The sequence below is a fragment of the Aedes albopictus genome, chromosome 2 (genome assembly GCF_035046485.1).
Source record: "Aedes albopictus strain Foshan chromosome 2, AalbF5, whole genome shotgun sequence".
Taxonomy (NCBI): Eukaryota; Metazoa; Arthropoda; class Insecta; order Diptera; family Culicidae; genus Aedes; species Aedes albopictus.
Genome location: NC_085137.1, coordinates 50,828,670 through 50,854,371, shown reverse-complemented (window position 1 = coordinate 50,854,371; position 25,702 = coordinate 50,828,670). Strand labels below are relative to the sequence as shown.

The following is a 25,702-nucleotide window of genomic DNA, read 5'->3' as shown; positions in this document are numbered from 1 at the left end:
GCCCAACTTAATTCATATCGAAACCTGGATTATTTTTGGAATTATTAGCAGTTTTCCCTCACAGTAGTCGGAAATTAACAGTCATAAGGCTAACTCCTCATAATAAGCCTAAAATAAGATAGTTTTCATGGATAAAACACTGAAAACCATATAGATTATGGAACTCTAGATGTGATTCTATGATCACAAATAAAAAACTTCTGAGTAGATTCAGTTTTATTAAAAAAAATCGTTTGATATTTCACGCCATCAAAACACATCCAATGAATTTCGTCAGCAATAGTCCATACAGCTTTCGAGCCACGATTAATTATATTGTTCCGCATCAAATAATTGATTTCTTGTATACCAATACTAATCGTATAGTATCCTTCCCGTATGCGTATTTGCCGAACTAAAGCTTATGCGAACACAACTTTTTTGACCTTAAATATCTATGCAAGTCTTTGATTTTCCATAAAACCCTTCAAAGGCTTACCATAGCTATATTGGAAATTTTAAAACACTCATGGAATATTTTACCTCCCTTAATCAACAATCATAATACCAAGAACTATTATATACTGCGTAATTGGTGAGTTTGATAATTATATATTCCTACACAAATCTTGAATCTGACAATGATTGGTTTTTGCTCAATGTGTGCAGAAAAAACTGGCACTATTTACGAATTCAGATCAATAGTTCATCTAAAAATATAAAAACAGCAATTTTTATACTTTTCCTACAATCTACAATAGATAAGCTTCAATTGCTTCTAACAACACTTTTTTCCAAGTGACTATGTTTTTGAGCGGCAGCCGGTTGAAAGTGTACCGATTCTAAAGTGCGCAGGCTTTAGAGGAAAATAAGTCAAATTTACAATACCACACAAAAATTACTAAATGTGTTCTTCCTTCAATCTAAATAGGCTCTAATATATCTGATTAGAGATAACTTGAGAACAGAAGTGGAAAGCCTTTGGATATCAACACTAAAATTTATTGACATTGATGTAAAAAAAAATACATTTTTTCAAGAAAAATCCAAAAAGTGTCAATCCATGATAACTTTTTTCAACGTTTAAAAAGTACCTATGTTTTAATAGTTTGTGAAGCATTTACATATTGTTAGTGTACGTTCAAAATTTCATTCAATTCGGTTCACTGGTTTCCGAGATGTGACACCTCAAAAATGAGCTGTCTGAAGAATAGTGTTTTACCTGAACGGTTCTAACTTTGCGAAATAATAATTAATCGAGCCCAAATTTGTACCAATGATGCACACATAATAGGTTGACAAACAGTCAAAATTTGAGATTTTTTGGTGCGCTCTATGAAAAGTTATAGCTTGTTGAACTTTTTTGTGAGAGAAAAAAAATTGCCTATCCCAAACATGTTGGCCATCCCCTGTATATGCAGTATAGGAGTATATGAAACAGTTTTTTAAAGAAATTCTGGCAAGGATGTACTCGAAAGAATACTATTGAAGGTTTATTCTTAGAGGAGTAGACATCCAGTCCACAGGGGGTGGCCAAAATGTTTGGGATAGGCAACTTTTTTTTTCTCTCACAAAAAATCAACATGCGGTAACTTTTCATAGAGTGCATAAAAAATTCTCAAATTTTGGCTGTTCGTCAACCTATTATATGTGCATCATTGGTACAAATTTGAGCTTAATTGGCTAATCTTTCGCGAAGCTAGAACCGTTCTCGTAAAATACTATTTTTAGACAACTAATTTTTGAACTATCATATCTCGGAGACCAGTGAATCGAATTGAATGAAATTTTGAGCGATTATCAACAATATATTAATGTTTGAAAATTCTTCAAAACATAGGTACTTTTCAAACGTCCCCCCCCCCCCTCTAGCTACGCCAATGATTCCAACGAAGGAAAAAAAATGATGATCCAATCCAGAAGATCAAACTAACGCAACAGCGATGGTATCGTAGCATAACTCAGCGAGATGGGGCCGTATCAGTTGTCCAGTAAGTCTGTCTTAAGTCTGGACCTGAAACCAGATGGTATAATGTGATAAGCCGACGGTTTAAAACCGGTTAACTTGTCTGCTTCGCGGATGATATTAACATCATTGCCAGAATATTCGGAATGGTAACAAAGTGCGTAGAGAACTTTCTCGAGGTTAGAAAACCGAGTTTTGTGGCATTCAAATGTTGACTCTTTCTCATCTTGGATGTGGGACTAAATTAATGATTCGCCAACTGTTCAATATTCCGCACACAAACATCAAAGCATTATTAAAAATGATATAATTAGTAAGTTGAATAAACTCCTTGACAAACATGTTAGCGGCGAAAGAAAAACACTGAAACCACACAACGGGTGGAACCAAAAAAAAGATGATCTATGTGTTGACTCTATTTTATTTTGGTCGTGCATATTTCACCCCGAACCACAGGTAGATTGGTTTATCGTGACAGAAAGAAAGTTTTCAAACCACACAAACTGATCGCGTCTTCTTCCTTCGCCTTCTACCCAGCAGAGGTGAGTAAGACATGATTCCGGCTAATGTGTGGCTAAAAGAAGATGCTAATTAGTTGCCTTTTAGAGCTGGGTTGCATTTCGGGGTTCATCTTTTTTTTCGGCGGTGTGATTTATGGATGTTTAGTTTCTCCTAAGATGACCGGTATCGGAGCCAGCAGGGGACCATTTTCGAGCTATTGCGAAACACCGACGACGATGACGACGACGACGGTGCTGAATTTGATAAGCTGCCGCTAATGTGCGTTAGAATTGGATATGACATGTTCACGCCTTCTCCTTCTCCCGGAGGCTGAAGGAAACATACTCCAGAGTGAAAGCTTGTACAACTAACTCATCGTTGCAGAGTAGCAGGAGACCACGCAATTTGCAATGCACACCAGCCACATTGCCAGTGGGCTGGTTGCGTTCGTTGTTGTGGCCTGCCTGGCTGGCAGCTAGCTAACGAGAGCGTGTTTGATGCCAATACGGAGCACAAATAACTAGTCTGCCGCCGGAGAGACAGAGGGGGAGGCGCAATAACCTACGCTAATTTACATAAGCGCGCACTTTTTCGCAAACCGTTTATGAGAGAAAAGTGCACGGGAAAATTGTGCAACCATTTTAGCTTAGCTTTGGAAAACGCCACCGCCTTCGCCTCGGTCGGTCGTCCGCGGTGCGGTGGTGGTAAACAAACAACAACTGACACATTGAGTCGTAATCGGGACTAATTTGAATGGGTATTGAGGTTCGCCGATCTGGTAGTAAATTGTGTGATTAAAACAGGATAATGCCTAGATATATGAGTGCGTATGTGACGTTTATTGAACTTACTTCCCGTTAGGTAAGCATAAGGTATGGCTGTGTGGTACACAGCCTGTATCTAATCGGAACATTTGAGGCTTGAAACGATATTGCCTGAGCTAACTTTTAGTATAATGAGAAAAGGTCTACTAGGTTCGGTAGGTGATCATTTTCACATTTGTATCATTTGGCAGACACAATGATACTCTAACAACTCTTACAACTGCTTGATTTAAGTTGTAGATGCTTTCACAGGGCTGGAGCCGAAATCTAATGCCCAAAATAGATATAGGATAATCCCAGGAGAAATCAATGCAGGAATCTAAGAAGGAATCCTTGAAACAATACTTGAAACAATCCCTGAATGAATCTCGGGAAGAATCTCTAAAGGTAACCTGGAAAAAAATCAATAAAGACATCCGGAGATGAATCAATTGAATCTTGGGAGAAATTCCTGTGAGGAATCCCCGAAGAAAGCGCCGAAGAAATCCCTACAGAAGGAATCCCTGAAGGATATAGGAATAGGATATAGGAAACACGAGAGAAATTCCTGAGGGAATCCTTTCAGAAGTAGAAGGAGAATTTCATGGGGAATCTGCGGAGGAATCTCTAAAGGAATTCAGGAAGAAATCTCTGATGTAACAGTATTGCATAACTTTTTTGTAGATTCATACTCAGGTTGCGATATTTAGGAAGTGATGCGAAGCTTTTTGAGGCGATTTATTACGGTTTCAATATATTTTTTGAGGTCTTACTTCCAAACTCGTTTCAATAAAAACTAGAAGAAATAAACTCCCTCAAACTACACATGTTCCACAGCCTATTAGATTCTTCGGTAATCAAAAGCATTAGCAACCTAAGAAATGCGCGTCGGATCACCTTACAGTCAATCTAGTGAAAATTGCGACACATATCGCGCCATGAATTGAAACACTTCACCTCCCGAACCCTCGATCGACCAACCGACCGACCAAGGACCACAACCATGGAGACGACGTGGTCCCAGCTCTTGTCTGATTGCTCGCGCGCCCGCTTCTTCTATACAGATGTCAACTTTTCAGCTCACACATAAGATAAAACTAGCGCTGCTGCTCAGTCAGATTGTCACTGAGCAAATTATGCAACGCGCGAGCGCGCAATCTTTTTTCTCAACCTGCCACATTAACAGAGCGGTATGGTATAATGTGCGCATACGCCACCTTTTCGCTTTCGCATATGCCTACACATTTCAATCAGACAGAAATGTCAGCAAGCGGCGTAGCATTCGTTCTCCCACGATGAGACGAGGATCGCGGGTGAGAAGGTGACGCCTTGGATTGGAGGCAGGTAAGGAACCCTTTACAGGCCAAGTTATGGTTCAGTTCGTTCGATCAAGAATGAGAATATAAAAAGATTGAATTTAGAAGTTTAAAGATTAGACATGTACTTTTGAGTGATTTGACGAGGAGTTCCAAAGGGTAACGGACGAGAAGAATGTTGCCAGAAGTCGGATACTGGTGTCAGGGACCTGGCAAAGCAGGGAGCAAAATAGCGAAGCAAGAGTAGCCGAAAAACGAAACCATAAAGGGGTGTCCATTAATTACGTAAGGGTTTATGGGGGAAGCGGGTGTTTGAGATATCTTACGCTCCATACAAAAATGTTTGGGTTCTCATACAAAAAAGAAGGGTAGGGTAGTCGAAAATCGAGAAAATCCCCTTACGTAATAAATGGACTGGACATCCCCCAACAAAAACAAAAAAAAGAGCATGAGGAAAATGTTATTGCTCAGGCACAAGAAAGTATGGAACAGAATGATATGCGGAGGTTTTACGAAGCTGTCAATGATGTGTGGAGTAAAACAGCGCCTTCTCCCGTTATGTGCAACGACCGTGGTGAAAACTTGCTAACAGACAAAACTAATGGTGGCTCCAGATAGAGGAATTATTGAACGGCGGGAATTTAAATCGACGACGACGAACAGGCTGTGGAACTTCCAACGCTAGACGAGGTCAACACTGCCATTAGAGAGTTGAAGAACAATAATTCTACTGGAATAGATGAATTTCCAGTCGAGCTTCTCAAGGGGTTCATAAACCACGTAGACTTTTTGGAGGGACGGGGGTCTGGCCAAAATCTACGCTCCATACAAATTTGAAAAATTTTGTATGGACAAAAGTCTACGAGGAAGGAGGAGAGTCTGAGATTGCCAAATTTTGATCTACGTGGTTTATGAACAACCCCAAGCACGGTAGGGAGCAGCTTTATCAACTCTTACACCATATTATATTGAAGACATTGGTGAAGAAGGAACTGCCTGCTAGCTGCCTGAATAATCTCATTTGCCCTCTACACAAGAAGGGCATCGACTCGAGTGCGCGAATTATAGAGGAATAACACTTCTCAGTCCAACATACACAATTTTCACCAGAATTATGGCTGGGGCCGATTGAGGTATCTTTCGTATCTTCTTTGTATTTAGTAAGTACAACTTGCAAACCCATCGTCTGTTCGGAGTACGATTATGACAGATTATGGTCGAACATGGTTTTCCGGCAAAGCTGATTAAACTGATTCGAGCGACGCTTGACGGATCGAAATTAATTGTACGGGCTGCGGAAGAAATTTCGGCATCGTTCGTAACCTTAGACGGACTAGAGCACAGCGATGGTCTTTCGAACTTACTGTTAAACATATCACTGAAATGAACGATAAGGAGAGCTGGTGTGAAAAGATTAAATTGTGAAATTTAAGAAAAACTTCTTTTTTCAACTGCACACGATGCTGAGTTTCTACAGGCTTTTTTCCCAAAGATGTGCAAATGATATCTAGAGATAGGTTTGAACTTTAAAACGAATATTCTGTAGAATAGTTAGATACAAGCTTCCTTCTTAGTCACATAAACTACATATTTCACAGTTGTTGAAGTTCAAAAAGTTTTTTGAGAAACCATGTAACGATATAGAGAGAATATAGTACCTTTTATGCCAAACGTGAATAAACTGTCGCTATAATATAATAACATGGAAAGAGCTCACAAGTTCATTTTACATCCTACTGCACCAGTGGCGTAGCCAAAAATTTGCTCTGGGAGAAGCTTTAAGTCTAGGATAGGCTTTGAGGCCAACTCTGAGGCAACAGCTTTCAACCCAAAAAGGCAAAGCAATCTGGTTCCAAAGGGTTAAATTCCATTTTATTTGAGAAATAAGAACATTTGAATCGGAAGTCTGCAACCCAAACGTTGAACGCATTCATGAGCTAGCTCAACCTAATGTTCCGAATCTCGCTAATTGTTACAAGGTTTATATGGGTAGTCGATTTTTTTTCAATCGTTTATTTGAAAGGCTCAGGCGTGTATTACACTTTACGGAGCCAAAAGCAATGTGTTGGTTACAAAAAAAAACAATTGATCATTCATTATGAAAGTCAATTTTGTCTAATGTTAAATTCAATACTGTTGATATTCTAATAATCTTGTATTCTGTTATCAATCGGCGTCGTTCAGTCTCATCCTCAATCCAGTCATACGATGCCACTTTGCATCTCTGTCTCCTAGGAGAAGAGTCAGGGGCGGCAACCAGATTCACTTCACTTTGATGACGATCTCTTTGTGTTCTTCTTCTTCTCCTGTGATCGGCTTGACTCCAAATCTGATGAGCTTTGTCTCTTCACGTCGACGTTGTTCGATTTCTGCACAGTTGTTCCTCTGCTATTGGGAATCGACTGTAATCTTGACTCTATAGATTAACGGCTACACAGTCTTAGGGTTCAAAAAACGAGTTTTATTATTCACCCGACGTTTCGACACGGGGATAGTGTCTTCCTCAGGGGGAAAATAAATATTAACGTTTTTGGTCAAATTTTTTGTCTAACTTTAACTGTCTCGTTTTGTGTCGTTTTTGGTACATGACTTCGAAATCACTTAAACAGTTCAACGGTTTTTTTGGTTTCATTGCCAAAAAAACCGTTGAACTGTTTAAGTGATTTCGAAGTCATGTACCAAAAACGACACAAAACGAGACAGTTAAAGTTAGACAAAACATTTGACCAAAAACGTTAATATTTATTTTCCCCCTGAGGAAGACACTATCCCCGTGTTGAAACGTCGGGTGAATAATAAAACTCGTTTTTTGAACCCTAAGACTGCGTAGCCGTTAATCTATAGAGTTGTGTGTGTGTCTTATACGGATAAGTGCGTTTTCTTGAGTCGCAGTACAAAAACGTCGATTTGATGCAGTAATTCGAACAATATATTCGTTCTGTTTCGCTATTTGTATGCTTCGATGTTTTGATTTTGTTATTTCGTGCCTAGTTCCGTGCTAGTATACCGTTCGTTACTGTTTCGATTAGCGAAGATTATAGTCCATCGTTCTTTAATAACTGTTCGGCGGCAGCTGTCAACGAACGCACACAACGATGGTTTGCAACAGTTGCAATATGGAAATACTTTCTGGCGAAGCTGTTATTGCCTGTGAAGGCTTTTGCCGTGGGTCGTTTCACTCAAAGTGTGTAGGATTGTCAAACGAAGAAAAAATCAGTTGCATAAAAAATCCTTACATGTTCTGGATATGCATGAAATGCAGTGAAATGCTACGTGAAATTCGGTATGCGGATAACATGCAAGCTAAATTTAAGTCAACCTCATCCGCAATACACCGTACAATCGAAAACGACAGCAACACAAAACACGTATCTTCTATTGAGCCAACCGATGCCATATCCGATATACGAACAGAAATTGCTTCAATCCAAAACACACTGGTTGATCTTACTGCTTTTCGTTTGAGCGTATTGGGAACAACTACCTGCAACGAACAGCCGCTAGCGCATTCATCGCCTGTACCGTCAACATCATATAGTTCTACGCATGGATGCTGTGTTGGAAACCGTACTGAAGCAATTCCACGACAAATGAGCAATGCAAATTATCACCCGAGCAACAACGGAAAGTTTTGGATGTTTTTCTCACGCGTGAAGAATGACGTAACCGAGGATGAAATTCGTGCTATGGTCGCTACGTGTCTTGGAACTACGGATTGGATTATTGTTCAAAAGCTAGTCTCTAATTGGATCGACTTAGCTCAACTTCCATACACGGAAAAACGAAAGTACCCAAAAGTGAGTTCATTCCACCCAATTTCGAGATTGCGTGCGGGAAGCCAATTTTGAGTTGCTGGAGTCGATGTTTAGGTAGGTAGTTTGCATTTAGGCGTATACGGCCAAAGTACCTAAAGTCAAGGTTCTTTTTACTCAACCGTCAGTTAAAATTACTCAACTTTCGGTACTGTGCCACTTACTCAATTTTGGCTTCCCGCATCGAACTTTCAAAGTTGGGTTGTTTTGCTATTCACTCTCTGACAACAATAAAGAGAGCGAATGAAACAGGATGCAAAAAAGAACTCAAAAGTGAGTTTAAAAATACTCAAATTTGGGTTCTCTTGTTTAACAGTGTACATCTCGTTTAAAGTAGGGATAGACGTCAAATTTCGGGATCATGCTATGCTCCCTTCAACGTGGCCAAGCGGTATTTACTACAGAGAATTTAGAGAGAAGTGTTTCACTTGGCGACCTTGAAAATGTTAGTGTTTTGTTATATTGTAATAATCTATTTTTTCGTATTTTTTTAGTATGTTTGTAGTATGTTATTCAGAAAGTAATGTTACTTAATATTTGAATTGTCAATAGAACCGTTTGCAGATTTAAGTATTAAGAATTAAGTATATTGTTCAATTAGATCACTAAGATCCGTTGAATGTTACAAATAAACAAATAAACAAATAAATAAATGTTCCATTGTTTGCAACAGAGATGTCCGGCTCTGTGACGGCCATTTCATCGGCAGCTGAGGCTTCTTATTCTTTGTTATCAAACATGGTGTCGATGATGCTGTTCGCAACTTCAGTTGTTGGTTGGTTTGTGGTTGGTGGTCTTTCAAAGGGGAGATTTCTGAAAAGTTCCAGTATCTGTCGAGTTTCCGTCCTCTTCAAAAGGTTTTAGGAGGGTTCTATGGGTTGAAGGAGATTATAACGGGCTTTAAAGGGAGTTCCAAGAAGTTTTAAGAGGCATCAGGGTTTTTTTTTTCAGAAGAGTGTCGAGACATTGCAAGGCGTTTCGGAGGATTCAGGATGTTTTCAAGAAAGTTTCAGGAGTTTTTCAGAACGTTTAAGGAAGCATTCAAGGAACTTTTAGCGACAATTCCAAAGGAATATCAAGGTGTTTCAAAGAATTTAAGATGATTTCAGGGGTTTTCGAAATGCATCTGAAAACTTATAAAAACCCCAAAATCCCCCTGAAGCCTTATGGAGCTCTCCTGAGACGCCCCAGAAAATCCCGAAAACCAACTGGAACCTCGCTTAATATCCCTGAAACGTGTGTAACACTCTCTGAAACTTTCCCCTAAAATCTTCTGGAACGCATCTGTAAGCCTCTGAAATCCCCCAGAGTGCTTCTGAAACCCCCTGAACCATATAACATCCAAAAAAACGCTCTAGAAAGCACCTGAAACACTCTATAACGCTCCTGAGATCTACTAAAATCCCATGCAGCCCCATACAACCCCATGAAGCCCTAGAAACACTCTGGAAACTCCTTAACACTCATGGAACTCCAATTCATTAAAAACTTTTTAACTGATCGTACCTTTAGAGTCATAATAGGGGACAGCAAATCGGAGTCTTTCAGAGAGGAAACTGGCGTTCCACAAGGAACTGTAATCTCAGTGACTTTATTTCTCATCTTGATTAATGGTGTCTTCGAGGACCTTCCAAATGGCGTCCAAATCTTCGTGTACGCCGATGACATCGTCATTGTCGTGTCTGGCCCCACCATCCTCGCCACTCGCAGGAAGGCGCAGGCAGCCGTGACCAGGGTAGCCAAATGGGCTGCGTCTGTAGGGTTCACCATGTCAGCTCCAAAGAGTGTACGCTGCCACATCTGTAACTCCGGTCATCGGGTAAAAGGACCACCCATCAGCATAAACAACCTGCCGATTCCGTTACGCAAAACTGTTAGGATCTTAGGGATTACTATCGATCGCAGTCTAACCTTCAAACCACACTTCGACGGCGTCAAGGCTAGTTGCCAGAGCCGCCTTAATCTAATAAAAGCGCTTTCCAGTTCCCACCGAAGCAACAATCGGAAACTTCGTTTTCGCGTAGCCGCCGCCACTGTCGACAGCCGTTTACTGTATGGTCTGGAGATAACCAGCTTGTCCATTGATACCTTGATCAGAACATTCGCGCCGGTGTACAACCGGTACTTAAGGATAATCTCTGGTCTTCTGCCTTCTACGCCGGCGGACACCGCTTGTGTTGAAGCAGGCCTTCTGCCCTTCCGTTATCGAATAGTTGCGGCCCTCTGCTGTAAGGCTGTCGCTATAGCGGAGAATACCGCAGGAAATTCCAGAACCTACCTGCTAGAAATGGCTAACAGTCTACTCCAGAACATTGCGGGTGTCTCACTACCACCAATCGCCAAGTCCCACTGGTCCGGAGAGCGCAATTGGCGTGGGTCTAAGTTTAAATTTGAATGCAAGATTCAAAACAATTTTAATGCCGGGGACAACTCTGTCCAGCTACGACAATCCGTAGCTGAACTACTCCGTACTAAGTATGACAACCATCACCGGCGGTACACCGATGGCTCGCTGTCTTCGCAGGGTGTCGGCATGGGAGTCGCTGGAGAAAACTTGGCGATCAGCAGGAGCCTTCCTAACCAATGCTCGGTTTTTTCTGCCGAGGCCGCGGCCATTCTCGCTGCCGCCACAACACCGGCAAATCGGTCTGTCGTCATCATAACAGATTCAGCGAGCTGTATCTCAGCCTTACAATCCGAAAGGCCTCGGCATCCATGGATTCAGCGAATAATTAAATGCGCCCCACCTGGCGTGACATTTCTCTGGGTCCCAGGGCACTGCGGTGTTCCTGGAAACGAAACTGCAGACCACCTAGCAGGGACAGGTGCATCCGACAGTCGCTACACACGTACAGTACCATCGATCGACGCCAAACGCTGGGTTCGCTCAATACTACACGATGCTTGGCAGAGGGAATGGATTCAACCTAGCGGAGCGTATTTGAAGAAAATAAAGAGAAGCGTGGATCCGTGGACTGACCTCAAATCTATGAAGGATCAGATCATCATATCTAGACTGCGAACGGGGCACACCAGGATGTCTCATGACTTCGTAGGTGGTCCTTTCCACCGGACCTGTTAAATTTGCGGAGTTCACAACTCTGCTGAGCACATCGTCTGTGTCTGCCCAGCATACGAGGGCCCACGGCAGCTGTACGGGATTCCGGGAAGTATTTGCGATGCCCTCAGCGACGATGCGTCGGCACTCGCGGCTCTTCTGTGCTTCGTGAAAGACGCTGGACTCTATTTGAGGATCTAGATTTGCTCCTTAAATGTCTATTTTTGTTAGTTATATGTTGTATCCTCGTATTGCAACGTTCCTCTTTTTGTCGCATTATCTATTTGTAAGATTTTCGGATTTCATCCGCTCTGTGATTTAAGATTTCTCCGATCAAGTGTTGTATAGACGTTTTTAGATTGTATCCTTCTGTAACTTTTGAACTGTGTTTGTTATACTTTGTAAATGATACTCTGTGAAATAGTTTTAAAAAGAACTTGTGTAGTTTTTTCAGGCGAACCCTTCTGGATCGTCCTGTTGATCGAGACTCGGGATGAACCTGCCTACGGCAGAAAATCCCTAAATAAAAAAGAAAAGAAAAAAACTCATGGAACGACCTAAAACCGCTTGGTAAACATCTGAAACCCCTTGAAAACCCCTGGAATGCATCTGAAGTCCTCAAAAACATCCATAAAACCTCCTGGAATACTCCTGAAGCACCATGTAAACTAACCATATTGTAACGCTCCGTATCATCCTGGAGCAAATAAATTTATTTCAAGAGTCTCTCTACCTGGTGTTCATTTATTACGAAAAAAAACCTTCGATCGTCTCAATCACGAAAATATGTGGGAAGCCCTTAGGCGCAAGGCTGTCCCTGAGAAAATCATCGGCCTCATTGAAGCACAGTACAGGGCATTTTCGTGCATAGTACTGCACAACGGTGTCTTATTCGGTTCCATCCGGGTCGTTGCTGGAGTGATGAGGCAAGGATGTATACTATCGCCGCCAATGTTCTTCATCTATCATCGTAATCGATGAGATCCTGGTAGGTGCGATTAATCGTAGTGGGATTCTGTGGCAGCCCATTACCATGGAGCACCTGAATGACTTCAAATTGACTGATGAATTTGGTCTCCTAACTCAACGGCAAGGCGCACTGATATGCAGAGCGAGCTCGATGATCTGGCCAATCGCTGCTCGGCGGCAGGGCTACCATCAACGTCATAAAGATCAAATCGTTGGATGTAAACACACTCAACTCTTCCAGCTTTACGATGGCTGGACAAGCAGTGGAGAATGTTGAAAGCTTCCAATATCTTGGTAGTCAAATGGCGGCATCAAGATCGACTTAGGTGCACGAATCATGAAGACGAGGGCTACTTTTATGAGTTTAAGAAATGTATGAAAAAATCAGTTTAGTCAGCGCACCAAAATCCGAATTTTCAACTCAACATGAAATCTATGCTGCTGTACGCCAGTGAAACTGGGTGTGTATCAGGGAACACTGCAAGTCTTCATCAATAGATGCCTCGAGCATCTTCGTGCATGGTGGACTCATAATTGGAACTCCAACGTGGAGCTCTATCGTCGATGTTATCAATAGCCGATAGCGACTGAAATTCGGGGGCAAAAATGGAGGTGGGTCGGCTACACTCTATGCAAGGCCGCAAAGGAAATATGTAAGAATGCAATAGATTATAACGCCGCTAAAACCCCCTGATACTTCTAGGAAGGCCTCAGTAGCGGACTTGTACCTTGTAATCGGTTATTTGAGAGCGTAATATTAATACTGGCACTGTGACCCTAGTACATTGGGACCAAATTTACTAACTACTTAGTAAACGGAGGCACTGCCACAATATTTTGAGAAACGTTCTGAAAACATGATTATTTAGTCACGTGAATTGATACTGGACCTGAGTGGGTTCAATTTCGATCTCCCACTCGCAAATGCTACAGTCACACATCATCTTCTAGACACGGTTTATTTTTGCACGATTGTGACAACAGCAACGCGTCGCGACGACAATCATCTTCTTTCGGTATTTATCTGTACCCCAAAAGTCATCGTCCCAGCCCGGCTCGGGTCCAGCATCGATCCGAGAGCCGGTGATGGATGGTGGCGGCGACGAGGTCTGCAATTTCTCATCGAAACAAAAATGAAAAGAAGCGGGTTTTTATTTATTTGCTTCAACTTATCGTCGTAAAGTGAGTAAACCGGCTTCGGCGACAACGACGAACGACGGCCCATTTAATGGCAGCGAACAGCTCTTCTGTCTTGGTTTGGCTGCGCCGCGTGGTCAAGTCGATCGACTTGCACTTCTGATGACACACTTTTCCAAGACATCTCGCTGGCGTATCTCGTCGTCGTCGTCGGTGTGGTGATGGGCAGCTTTTTCCCTACACTACACATGGATGCCGTGGTCGCGGTGCTGCCCCCAAAACAACCCATATAAGTTCAATGAATGAAAATGTGTTTATTGCCTTTCCTTGGCGCTTCTTGTTTGTACACACACACTTCCTGGATTGTGGGAGACTTTTTCGAACTTTTACTTTCACAGTTGTGGAGTCGGGTTGGGATACACCCAACCGGAGAATGTAAGACGTTTACGTTCAGTCTTCTTCATTGCTTCCGTGGGTATTCAGGAAGACCATGCCGAGGGTATCTGCTTTCGGTTCCTGATTTCTTTTCTGTAGATTAAACGAGAATTTTAAATCTTGAATGTTGAATCATATTGAATTTCGCTTCAGAAAGTGTGACCCAATATTCAATATACAAAGGATGAATAAAGAATGTAGTATGGAACGAGCTCACCAATATATCTACGTAAAAACCCTTTTTCTTTATGGCCTACGTCCCCACTGGGACTTGGCCTGCCTCGCTTCAACTGAGTGTACTTTGACCACTTCCACAGTTATTAATTGAAGGACTTTCTTTGCCTGCCATTGTATGCATTTGTATATTGTGAGGCAAGTACAATGATACACTATGCCCAGGGAATCGAGAAGAATTTCCCAACCAGAACGAAAATCAAGCCCGCCGTCTCCGGATTGATGATCCATAGCTTTAACCACCACAGCCAGGGCCCATATAGCCGAGACGGTAAACGCACGGATATTCAGCATGACCATGCTGAGGGTGACGGGTTCGATTCCCGGTCGGTCCAGGATCTTTTCGTAAAGGAAATTTCATTGACTTCCTTTGGCATAGAGTATCTTCGTGCCTGCCACACGATATACACATGCAAAATGGTCATTGGCAGAGGAAGCTCTCAGTTAATAACTGTGGAAGTGCTCATAGAACACTAAGCTGAGAAGCAGGCTTTGTCCCAGGAGGACGTTACGCCAAGAAGAGAAAGAGAGAGCTTTAACCCCTAGGCTAACTGGAGACCCCTATTTAAAACCACTAGATAGGCACGCTTACCGTGTACATAGATAGGTTCAACTGTCGACGACAATAATAATATTTCAAAAACCCTGCCATCTTTCCAAATATGAGAATAGAAAACAGGAAAGCATCAAGATCAACAATGATCTGGTAATTTTACGCCATAACGTACCATTTCAAGGTGATCTACCAGCGTTACAACTCACAAAAAAAACAAGCATTATTCAAACAGCGGTAAACGAACCAATTCGAAACTGTACACTATTCAATGGAACAGTCAGTCAACCGTAAGTGCATGCTGAGGTTCATACCAACCGGACGTGGAGGGCGTATTACCGAAGCAGCAGCACAATACTGCTGCTATGTCCCGTAGAAACGAGGGGCAGTAGAAAACCTTGCGATATTGCGCGAGATCGGCGACATTGAACGACCATCACCACACACAGCGAGAACTCGTGCCCAACAACCAGCGGTGGAACTAATAACACGTTTGAATTGTTCTAGGTTTTCTACGATTTTTTTTTATCCCCGCCCTTGCGACCCCTGCCGGGGTCTACGGTCGCCGCCGTCATGCACCACAATCAGCTTGCCGCATAGAATGCGGCACAGCACGGCGTCGTCAAACGAAGGTTCTAAACCTATGCAGGCACGCCACACACGGGTATTGGACAAATTGTACCACACGGTGCTCGATGCTACATTTTTGATGATATCGCATCGTCGACACACAGCAGCGCAGTCTGCTACTTATGGTCACGCGTTAGAAATAGCGACTGCGATGACGACCAGCAGCAGTAGCGGCGGCATAACGGGCATAACAATGGACAAAGCGAAATCAAGTGCAAGCGGTTATCTCAAATACCTTCGTATAGACGTATAGGCATATAGGCGGATTAACACATAGCGTTGTATTGCGAAATTCCCTTCCTTGTCTAGAAGTAGGGAATCGCGCTACTTGGGCGGTGGCTTCTATATTCGTCTGTTTTCCACTATAACTCAGTCAATCTTGAACCAATTGACACAATTCTTGGAATGCGGTGAGATAGGTATAGTATCTACCCGTGTACAAAATTTCAAGTCAATCGGTTCAAAATTGACCGAGTTACAGTGGAAAACAGACGAAAATAACAGACGAAGAAAACCACCGCCCAAGTAGCGCGATACCCTATGTTTTTAAATTTATTTCCAATGTTTTGTCGACCTTTTTTCTCAAGAACATATTTCTTTAAATTTGTTAAGACCCAAACGTTACTAGGTTACTATGGGACAAAAACGAGAGTTACTAGAGAACTTTTTAAGAGATTTAAAAAAATACCATCATTGTTACCAGAAGTTTATAGAAAAATGTTTTCAAGCGTCCTTAAACAATCAATTCATGCAAAAGTTTTTTTTTTTCAAGAAAGTGAACTTAACTGACCAAATGATATGTTATGCTCAAAGTAAAAACCTTTAGTCCATTGGTACTACAGAAATAACACTCAGAAGAGTACTGGGAGTAACTTGAAAATTAGAAGACACAGGATGTAGATTGATTGGCAAACTGGGAGATGAAATTGTGAAAAAAAAACGCGTTTTGGTTGGATTTGAACCTATGATTCCGTATTCGCTAGACCGGCGCTTTAACCAACTAAACCACAGAACAGGCAACGATTCTGCGGAAAAGAAAGCCAAACTGCCTCCGAACCTGCACCATGAACACTCCTATTATCACGAATCCATCTCTGCCTTTCGGCTTGTATATCAACCTCTTCTGTGTTTTCTAATTTTCAAGTTTTCCCAAGCGACGGAACGTATCAGCATATGGGTACATGGCAACATAGACATTTGTACTCAGACGCTAGACTAACTATAAGAAATACACGAAATGCTTCAAAAATGTATCAAGCATAAGAGAACTAAAAGTTTATAGGTACAAAGTGCTAAAAACTGGTTGAATTTGAACCAAAAATTGCAAAAGGAAAAGTCATTGTGGGATTCCACGACGCCCCAATCCGCTAGACAGGATACGTTAAGGACAGACTTGTTAGAATCCCAAAATTGCCGACTTTGGCACCTACTCACAATTTCAAACACACAAATCTCTTCGTAAACAACACCAGCGCACTTGATCTTCTCATTTTAAGCTTATTACAAGTTAGCAGCAACAGAATAATAAAATACGGTGTTGTTTGAAGCTTGCTTCTTGAGATTTATGCGTAGCTTCCAGACGCATAAATCTCAAGAAGCAAGCTTCAAACAACACCGTATGCACTAAGTAAAAAGGAAATCGTGTTAAGTACTGTTCCTTTGAATTCCACTAAGAATTTGCATCCTTTGACAGATACGTATTTCGACCTCAACTGTAAGGTCGTCTTCAGTGTCTTGTACTTGACTCGACTCGCTAATGGCTAACACGATTTCCTTTTTACTTACAGATATTCCCCTAACAAGCCCAGGTTAATCATCATCTGATGCACTGTTGAAGCGGGATTACAAGACGTTTGTCCTTGACCAACTACGTCACTGAACTGGTGATGGTTTCGCAGCATTGAATTATCATTACGTCCTGCCAAACCAGTCGCTTCAGTTTTTTTTTACTTTGAGCAAGATGAAAATGAGAGCGTATATGCTATGTAAGAGAACCGATACCTCATGTAAGGGAACGTCCATAATTTACGTCACGCTTTTAGGGAGAGGGGGGGTTCCGTAAAGTGTGACAACCCGTACAAAAATTTCAGAAGTCTCATACAAAAAGTATGACATTGGGGGGGGGGGGGGCGAGGGTGGTTGAAAATTGGCAATTTTTGCGTAACGTAATTTATGGACGCTCCCTAAGTTAGTTAACTTCTTTCGAGCACGAGCTTCCCTACTTGTGTGAGCTTGATTGACCGCCCGTAGATGCTACTCCAGTAACGCCAGACCAGCTACACTCACACAAGGAACCAATGAGATATCTGCTGGGGACTAGCAGCCGTCTTCAGTGTGTGAGCATCGGGGATCTTCTATTTTTAGGCGACAATGGCGCCTGCCACGTCAGGTTGCAGGTCAATGTGGGGAAGTGGAAGGAAATGATGATTGCAAGCGTTTGTATCCACATCTGATCGAATATACCCCTGCGTCAGCACAAATTCATGCGGATGTCGGAGTGTTAGTGAGACATGGTTGGCAGAGGGTTCACACATTGGTGCGTGGTTACCAGGGTAAGGTGATAGAATTGTGTGTTTATATTACTCTGCAGATGTGCGGCACAGTTCGCTTGATTGCATAACTTGTAGACGTTATCTAATAGGATTGAGACACTGTGCTGTGAAAGTTTGGAAGGAAGGAAAACGTTTTTTTTTTCAACCCGTTTCTGTTCTAGTGATGGCTATGAACATGTGAATATATATGAGTTGTATATGTAAAGAGGAGGGATAGAGTATATAGAATGATTCAAAGTAGGAGGAGAGGGACGGGTCAGGGATTGAACCCAGGACATTCTGTATATGAATCACTCGTCACTTTGAAAAACTCAATACAGATTGTATAAAAACACAAAGAGAGGATCGATGAAGAGAAATCTACAATGACAGTTAGGCCCAAATGGAAATCAGTGTTGTTTTTAAGTATTAGCATCTTCTTCAAAGACTTTGAACTCTCAAATAGCAATTGTTTTTTTTAGTCAGCTCCGTAAATGCACAATTTTCCAATATGAAATTCAAACTTTAGAATCAATTCCTTTGACATATTTTTTCCTATCTCAGTTCTAAACGACTGCAACAGAAAATATGATGATTCGATTGGGTCTGAGACAGCCCAGGATTTATCTCAGAAAAAAGTTTTTGAAGTCTTCCACAATTAGGAAAAGTTTTGGATAAATGTTACAGTGAAAATACAGAGTGAAAATTAAGCAAATTTTGTTATTGTATTACAAGAAGAACAGTAAAACAATTCTAGCATACATTATCTCTGATATTTCTCAAGGAGTTTCGTAATAAAACATTCAAGAATTGAGCGAAAGCAATCAGTAAGACTTCCATCATTTTTTTTTTCTAAAAGCGTTTTTTTTTTCAGTATAACATATTTGGAAAGTATTGATGAAAGAAAGGAATCAAAATTCCCAAAAGAATGTTATCGGGAAATGATGACGAAATTTACCAGACTTTCTTGCAAGAGTTGAACCAGAATGTTGTACAGGAAATCTATAATAAATTCACAAAAATAAACTTTACCTAGGCGATAAAACTACACAAGCACCTCTCCGTGATTATCATGCAGAAAAAATAGGAAAATCAAATGTCACAACCAGGCCTGTGATTACTCCTGCAGTCATTCTCGGGGATCCTGCAATATAGCTTGTCAGAATTTCTGCCAGACTTTCTCTCGGGTTTGCTCCTAAAGTCCCTTACGAAATTTTTCCAGAAGTTCCTTCTGCGTTTTACCCAAAGGATTTGGGGGTACTTTTCAACAAGAGTTTATCTCAGGATACTTGTCAGATGTGTGGCGGAATTTGTCTTAGAATTTCTGTCGGAATTCCTCTTGAATGATTATACTCGATTCCTTCCCAAATTCCTCTTTTAGGTATTTCTCTATGCTCTTCCTCGAGTTTCTCCCGGAGTTTCTACAGTTGTTATTTCTGGTATATAGAGTTCTTCAAAATCCCTTTCGTATTTTTTTTTTAAACATTTTCATGAGTGTTCTTCTAGAGTATCTCCAGAGATTTCTACAGGAGTTTATCCCGAGTTTTTCTCAAAATATCTCGCGGGATTTCTTTTTGAATTTCACCTGAGATTCTTTTAGGGATATTTTACGGAGTTTTTCTCAGAATACTTACTAAGATAACCTACAAAGTTTCTTGAAAGAAATTCCCATAGAAATATCGGAAGGGTTCCAGGTAATATTTTGTGAGAGAAACTCCGGAAAACGTTTTGGAGATTCCGGGAGTTTTCCGTAGGGGACATCTCAATAGGAACTTCGGAAGGAATCCCGAGAAAAACTGGAACACCTCGGAAAAAAAACAGAGAGTAATCCAGAGAATTTTAGGAAAATTCCAAGAGGAACTCTGCAAACCTTTAAGCGGAATCCCAGGAGAAACTCTTGCAGATAGTTCGTAAACAACAAGTAATGGCAGAAGATTTTCTGGAAGTAATCCCTAAATGATTTCTAAGAGGAATTTTTATGAAATAAAAATTGGGTAAATTTTGCAAAGATCTCGGGAAAGCCTCTCGAAAAAAAAAATCCGGTAGCAACTCATGCAGAGAATTTCTGGGAGGAATTCTGGTAGAAAACCCCGGAAAAACATTCAAAAATCCTGGAAGGAATTATGAGAGCAAATAAAAGCCTCTGGATAGAATCTTGGGTAAAACTCCTGGAAAAACCGAGAAATAAAACACTCGGATAACATTCATGAAAAAATCCATTGATAAATTCAAGGAAGAACTCCGAGGTAAATCGCGGGAAAAAATATGTGACAAAAAAGAAAATTTTCGGAACGAATTCTGGATAGATGTCCAAGGAAATTCCGAAACAAATATCTGGAGGAATTTCAGATTACTGAAAGAGTTCTTGAATTTATAGGCTTTCTTCGATATCCAAAGTTTACTAATATCCTTCAGAACAACCAGGGTAATTGGTACCGCCCATTTATTATTCAATTCCGAAGTATTCATCTTAGTGTCAAGTTTTCCGTAGGATATTCTTCTTCTTCTTCGTTCTTTTTGCTCACTTGCTGGTGGGCACAATGAGCGGGGATGGATGGCACAGCAAAAAAAAGCTATATTGCCAGTTTGTTTTTGTAGGATATTCATTGGGACTAACTACTGAAAACTTGTAAGAAATACTATTTTTATGCATACCGAATGTTTTGTTTGTAGTATGTTGAAGTGTAATAAACTCCATTTTCTTCATACGAACCTGTTTCACAAGTAATGCGGCAAAAATGTAATAAACTCAAAATTATTACTTATTTTTCACACAACTCAATGTGTGCATTTTTCAGCTATATCTCAGAATGAAGGATAGCTCATGTAGCGGGTCTTCAGCAAGACCAACCTGAAGGTGACAGGATCAATTCCTTGTTAGTCCAGGAACTATTAGAAAAAAAATCCTTGATTTTTTTGGGCAATGAAGTCATTATTTACAAAAGTTCAGGCATTCTTCTAGATTTCGTAAAAGACAATCATTTTCAAATGTTTCAAGAAGCCTTCTTAAATTTTTTTGCATTTGAAAGAGCTACTACAGGAAAAAAACCTTGTTCAAAAATGTGCCGATTGTTATTCAAAAGCTTTCTTCCAGCTCGTTTTAAATTTTGTAGAAAGCAACTCAGGGTTTTCTGGTGCAGCGAATCTAGAAGCATAAACAAGATATGCGTCAGGAAAACGTATCAATTGCATCAATTTGATGTAGCCAATGAAAGATTCAAATGAGAACCAAGGACGATTATATTGTCAGAGTTAGATATTAAACATTTGGTCGACTTGAAAATTCAAGAGATTGATGCAGATGTCGAGTAAGTAGTCGAATCAAGTACGAGACATTGAAGACGACCTTACAGTTGAGGTATCTGCCATAGGAAGCAAACACATAGTTGGGATTAAATGGAGCAGTACTTAACACGATTTTCTTTAATTTACTTTAACTTATAAAAAAAATCTGAATTTCTAGAGTAATTTCTGGCGAAGCTCTTTAATAAATTTGTACATATAAGAGAAATCTGATGAACAAATGAGAAATTTGTAGCGTGAATGCAGTCATCATCACGGCAAATTTGAAGAAAGTTAAAGCAGATTTTCCTAGAAGAATCTCACCTTACCGAAACTGTAGGAATAGGAGGGGGGTCTGAAATTGCCGAATTTGAGTCTACGTAGCTTATGGACAACGCCCTGCCACAATTTCTCCAAGGGTCTCTACAATGCAACGATAGGAACTTCTCCAAGAAAGCGGTAGGAAGCTCGTAAACAACGACGCGGGGCTTACTTAGAATTTTTATTTAGAAATTCAGTCGGAGGTTTCAGCAAACATTTCCTCCAAGTCTCTTGGGGAACCAAAACTTACACCAGAATCACAGACAAACAGACGTAACACTCGGAGAATTCCCATCGTACACCGATTTAACGGCATTTTCGAAAATTTGATAGTTAGCCAACTACTCAATCGTGGCGCTCGAATCGTTTTTGTTCGAGTTTGACGTTTGCCCACTACCGCCATCTAGATGAAGGTTGACCAAACTCAGTCCTTTTAGCATTGGGCGAATATGTTTCCGTGACTATGATTTGAACCGTAAAATGTTTGAAGTGTTACGTCTGTTTGTCTGTGCCAGAATGTTTACTAAAATTGATTCGGGTAACTTCACTTCCACGGAAGTGACAGAATCTCTTTCAAGAATTCGACATTAGCTCAAAAAATTCTTGGCGAAAGCTGCGTAGTAACATGTAAAGTAGCCTAAGAATATCCACCTAACTTTTTGGAGCACTTCGGAACGAACTCAACGGACAAGCTCAATGGGCACTGGGCAGTCAGATGTTCATCTAACAAACAACACGATGAAATAATTTATGATTGTTAAACTTCAACACCGTTATGTCGAATTTTTGCTGTGCTTCCCGCAAAGGTACAAACATGAAATGGGAATCCATCAACTTACCGTTCTTCGGCATCCTTGACGCTATCCCAGGAATCCCCCACACCGGACGAGGCATCGTCCAGCTTCTCCTCGTCCTCCATGCCGGAATCCTCCAAGCTGATCTGGCAGCTGGAAAGCACAACCTCTTTGCCGTTATCGCCCACCTCTATCCAATCGGCCGTACGGATCCTGCTAGCCGCTGCCGGCCGGCTGCTGGTTCCACTCGGCGAAACATCCGCCGAAGAGCGCGTCTCTGGGGGGCATCGCTGTCGCCTGGAGGCAGCTCCGGCATTAACGCCACCTTCCTCCAGCAAGCCAGAGTGCTGCTGCCTCATTGCCGTCAGCTCGGAAATGAGCAACTCATGAAAGGCCACTTTCTTCTCGCTCAGCTTGGTGTCGATCGTTTTCGGGTCGATCGACGGGGGATTGATCAATTTGGTAGATGCGTTGCGATCGTTTGTGGGTGAGATATGCTCGCCACCCTCGGGCTCCGGGCGGTACGGGAGTCGAATGGACGATGTTCTTATCACATGTTTGATGGGGTCCGGCGAGGACGGATTGGTAAGGAGAGTATCGTTCCGAGCTTCGATGATCGTAGATGTTCCGTTGGTTACAACGGTCGTGGTGGAACAGAGCTCATCCGGGCTTAATCCGATGATAATCTCGGTCATGTGAGCTTGTCGATTTCCAAGGTTTTTCATATTATTCTCTCGTTCAAGCGAATTGCTGCTGGCAATGCTATTGGTATCGATCGAATTTTGCTCGGTGCCACTGTCATGTTCCGAGGACGTTGAGTTGATCACAATCACATCGGGCGAATTACGCCTAATGTCCGAGGCATCATCAAATGTGTCCAGATGCTGATGGTTGTAGGAATTTTTCAGCTGTTTTTGGCTCGTAATGGAGTCCTCTTCAACGGCAAAATTACGATGATTGCACTCATTACGACCGATGGATTCTGGCTTTTGAAGTGTTGACATTGGCGAAGACGATGCCGAAGTCGAGGCTGACGAGGAAGAATTTACTTCAATTATACTACACGTTGATGTGTACATTAGTTTGCCGTTTACTAGGTTGGAATTGGTGTTATTATTGCGGTGATTAACGCCATTCTCAACCGGTAGAATGGGACGCGGTACGTAGAGTCCGTTAGAATCGCTAAGGTAGACCTCGGTCTTCTGAGGTGAATAGTCCGAGCAGTTCTTGGAGTCTCCGTTTGCGACGAAATTTCCGTTAGTGCTGATCTGTTGCGGTTTCTTGGGTTGATCGAATCCCGGCGATTTGTAAACCACAGTACGTCCTGGATGTGGTGGCTTCAGCGTGTGAACTCCAACTGGGCTGGGAGAGTTCTCACGGTGTCTAGCCAGTGCATTGGCCACGGCTGCAGCGCTAGGTCTGGGAGGGACTGGCGGCCCCGGTTTTCTTGTCGTCAACATCGCGTAACACTCATTCACTATCTTGCCCAAACAAACAATTCATATCTTTCCAACAGCTCAATTGCCGCGAAACACGAAAGCACTTGAATAACTCGATGGCGTTGTCGCACCCGCCAGCAAGCAAACGTGCGATATCACTCTTAATTATACACCAGCACACCGGAGTGCTCAGTACCGCAGAAAAAAAATGCTGAATCCCTACAGATTCACTCAAGCGAACAGGGAAATTCCATTTTAGTTATTGAAGGCGTATCATAAACACACAAACACCAGCCCGGACAGAGAGCAACGCAAGATCAACCGCACAACGTGACAAAGCCGATAATTATTTATCTCGAATCGACCTTCCTTGAGGTAGTGGGCCGTGAATCACCACTGACTGTCGTAAGCACTGCGCAGCGAAGTTCCAGCTGACTGCACGTTCACAACGGTCACTCAACGAGACCTACTTTTCTCACTTTCAACTGCGACTAAACCTAAGCGAGCGCACACTCCAAAGCCTTCTACCGAGAGGGGTACGTTTCTTCTCCTATTTCTTCAACACTCGACACCTTCGACAAGATGATGATGATACTTTAGCTCAAATTTATTGTTGGGCGACTTAATTCACACTCCATCGATTCACATGCAGCAGCTTCAGCACTGAAGGGTACACAATTCATCCAAAATCGTTAAACACCCTCTCAAAAGCCTTAATGCGTTTCGAGACACTACGTTTATTCTTCAATTCAGCAAGGGACCAATTGCATACAGTAGTGCAGCAATGCGCACCTAACGAGATGCTTTTAGCGCGGTGATGATTCCCTCAACCAAACGGCGCGAAATGGCTTAAAATCGCCCTTCGATCATGAGCTAAGCACAGGCCCCCAAAAACTTAAAATGAAAACACACATGCGAAAAGGCTCTCCGAACGAAACTTGTTTCAACACATTTCTGCACTGCGACGGTGGCGGCAGCGGCGGATTCCGTCTAGCGCCAGATTCGCGCAAACCACTTTTCCTTAAGCGCCTCAACGAGCAAAAAAAAAATAAAGGGAACGTAAGTAACAAACGCGTCGCGCGCGCGATCAAAACCCGTCCGATTCGATATCCCAACGCGAACTGAAAGCCCGAGCCCACCGTTGCCAGTGCTGAAGGTGTTCTAGTAGACGGTTCGCGGTAGGTACCAACACCAACATCGTTCGAATCGTACTCGGTTCAGCCGCTCTGGTAGATGTGCGATGGCAACCAAACTATAAGCGGCTTAAGTAGGGATGTTCATGTTGACGGAAGCCTTATACCCTTATTCGTTCACCACAATGAAATTTCCTGATGTTTCTAGGTTTTTTTTATTATTCTCCTGAAAAAAAACGATCACTAATTGTCACAAATCTATTTGATTAAACAAAATTCTAAAATTGACCTATGTCAAGGAGCAAATCATTCCTGGGAAAAATTACTAAAATTCTGGAAGAAATAGTTCCCAAAAAATTTGTTACCCAGAAATGGAATTCCCAAAAACACTACAGATGAATTATGATTGATTTTTTTACCAAATTGAGGGCTGACTATCTTTCAAAAGAATTGCACCCTTTTTACATTTTTTTTCCCGAGAACTACAATTTAATACCTTTTAAGCGAATAAAAAAATCGGCCAACTGGTAATGATTTTTTGAAAATTGTAATATCATTATTAAAATTAATAAATTTTAAATATTTTCTTCAATCTTTATTTTTTTAGACCACCCTATCCAGAAAATGGTCACCCAAATAACATAACAAAAAACGTGTAATTATTTTAAAAAAAACAAAATAACAACATTTTAATGATGGCAAAATAAAAAATGCAGGTCCAATTATTTCCGATGAACTACAAATAGATCCATAGTTATATAAGGATTCAAAATATAATCAAATTTATAAAAGTGTCTAATATGTCGAAT

At 41.6% G+C, this 25,702-nt stretch overlaps 2 protein-coding genes across 3 annotated transcripts in view; both read right to left on the bottom strand.

The window, feature by feature from the left end:
- Positions 1-25,702, bottom strand: part of LOC109421539 (GATA zinc finger domain-containing protein 11) — a 321,415-nt gene that overhangs the window by 140,784 nt on the left and 154,929 nt on the right. The window lies entirely within an intron of this gene.
- Positions 22,074-25,544, bottom strand: LOC134287590 (rho GTPase-activating protein gacZ-like). Its single transcript, XM_062849671.1, has one exon. The coding sequence runs from the start codon at positions 23,779-23,781 to the stop codon at positions 22,363-22,365; it is 1,419 nt and encodes a 472-aa protein (XP_062705655.1). The 5' UTR covers positions 23,782-25,544; the 3' UTR covers positions 22,074-22,362.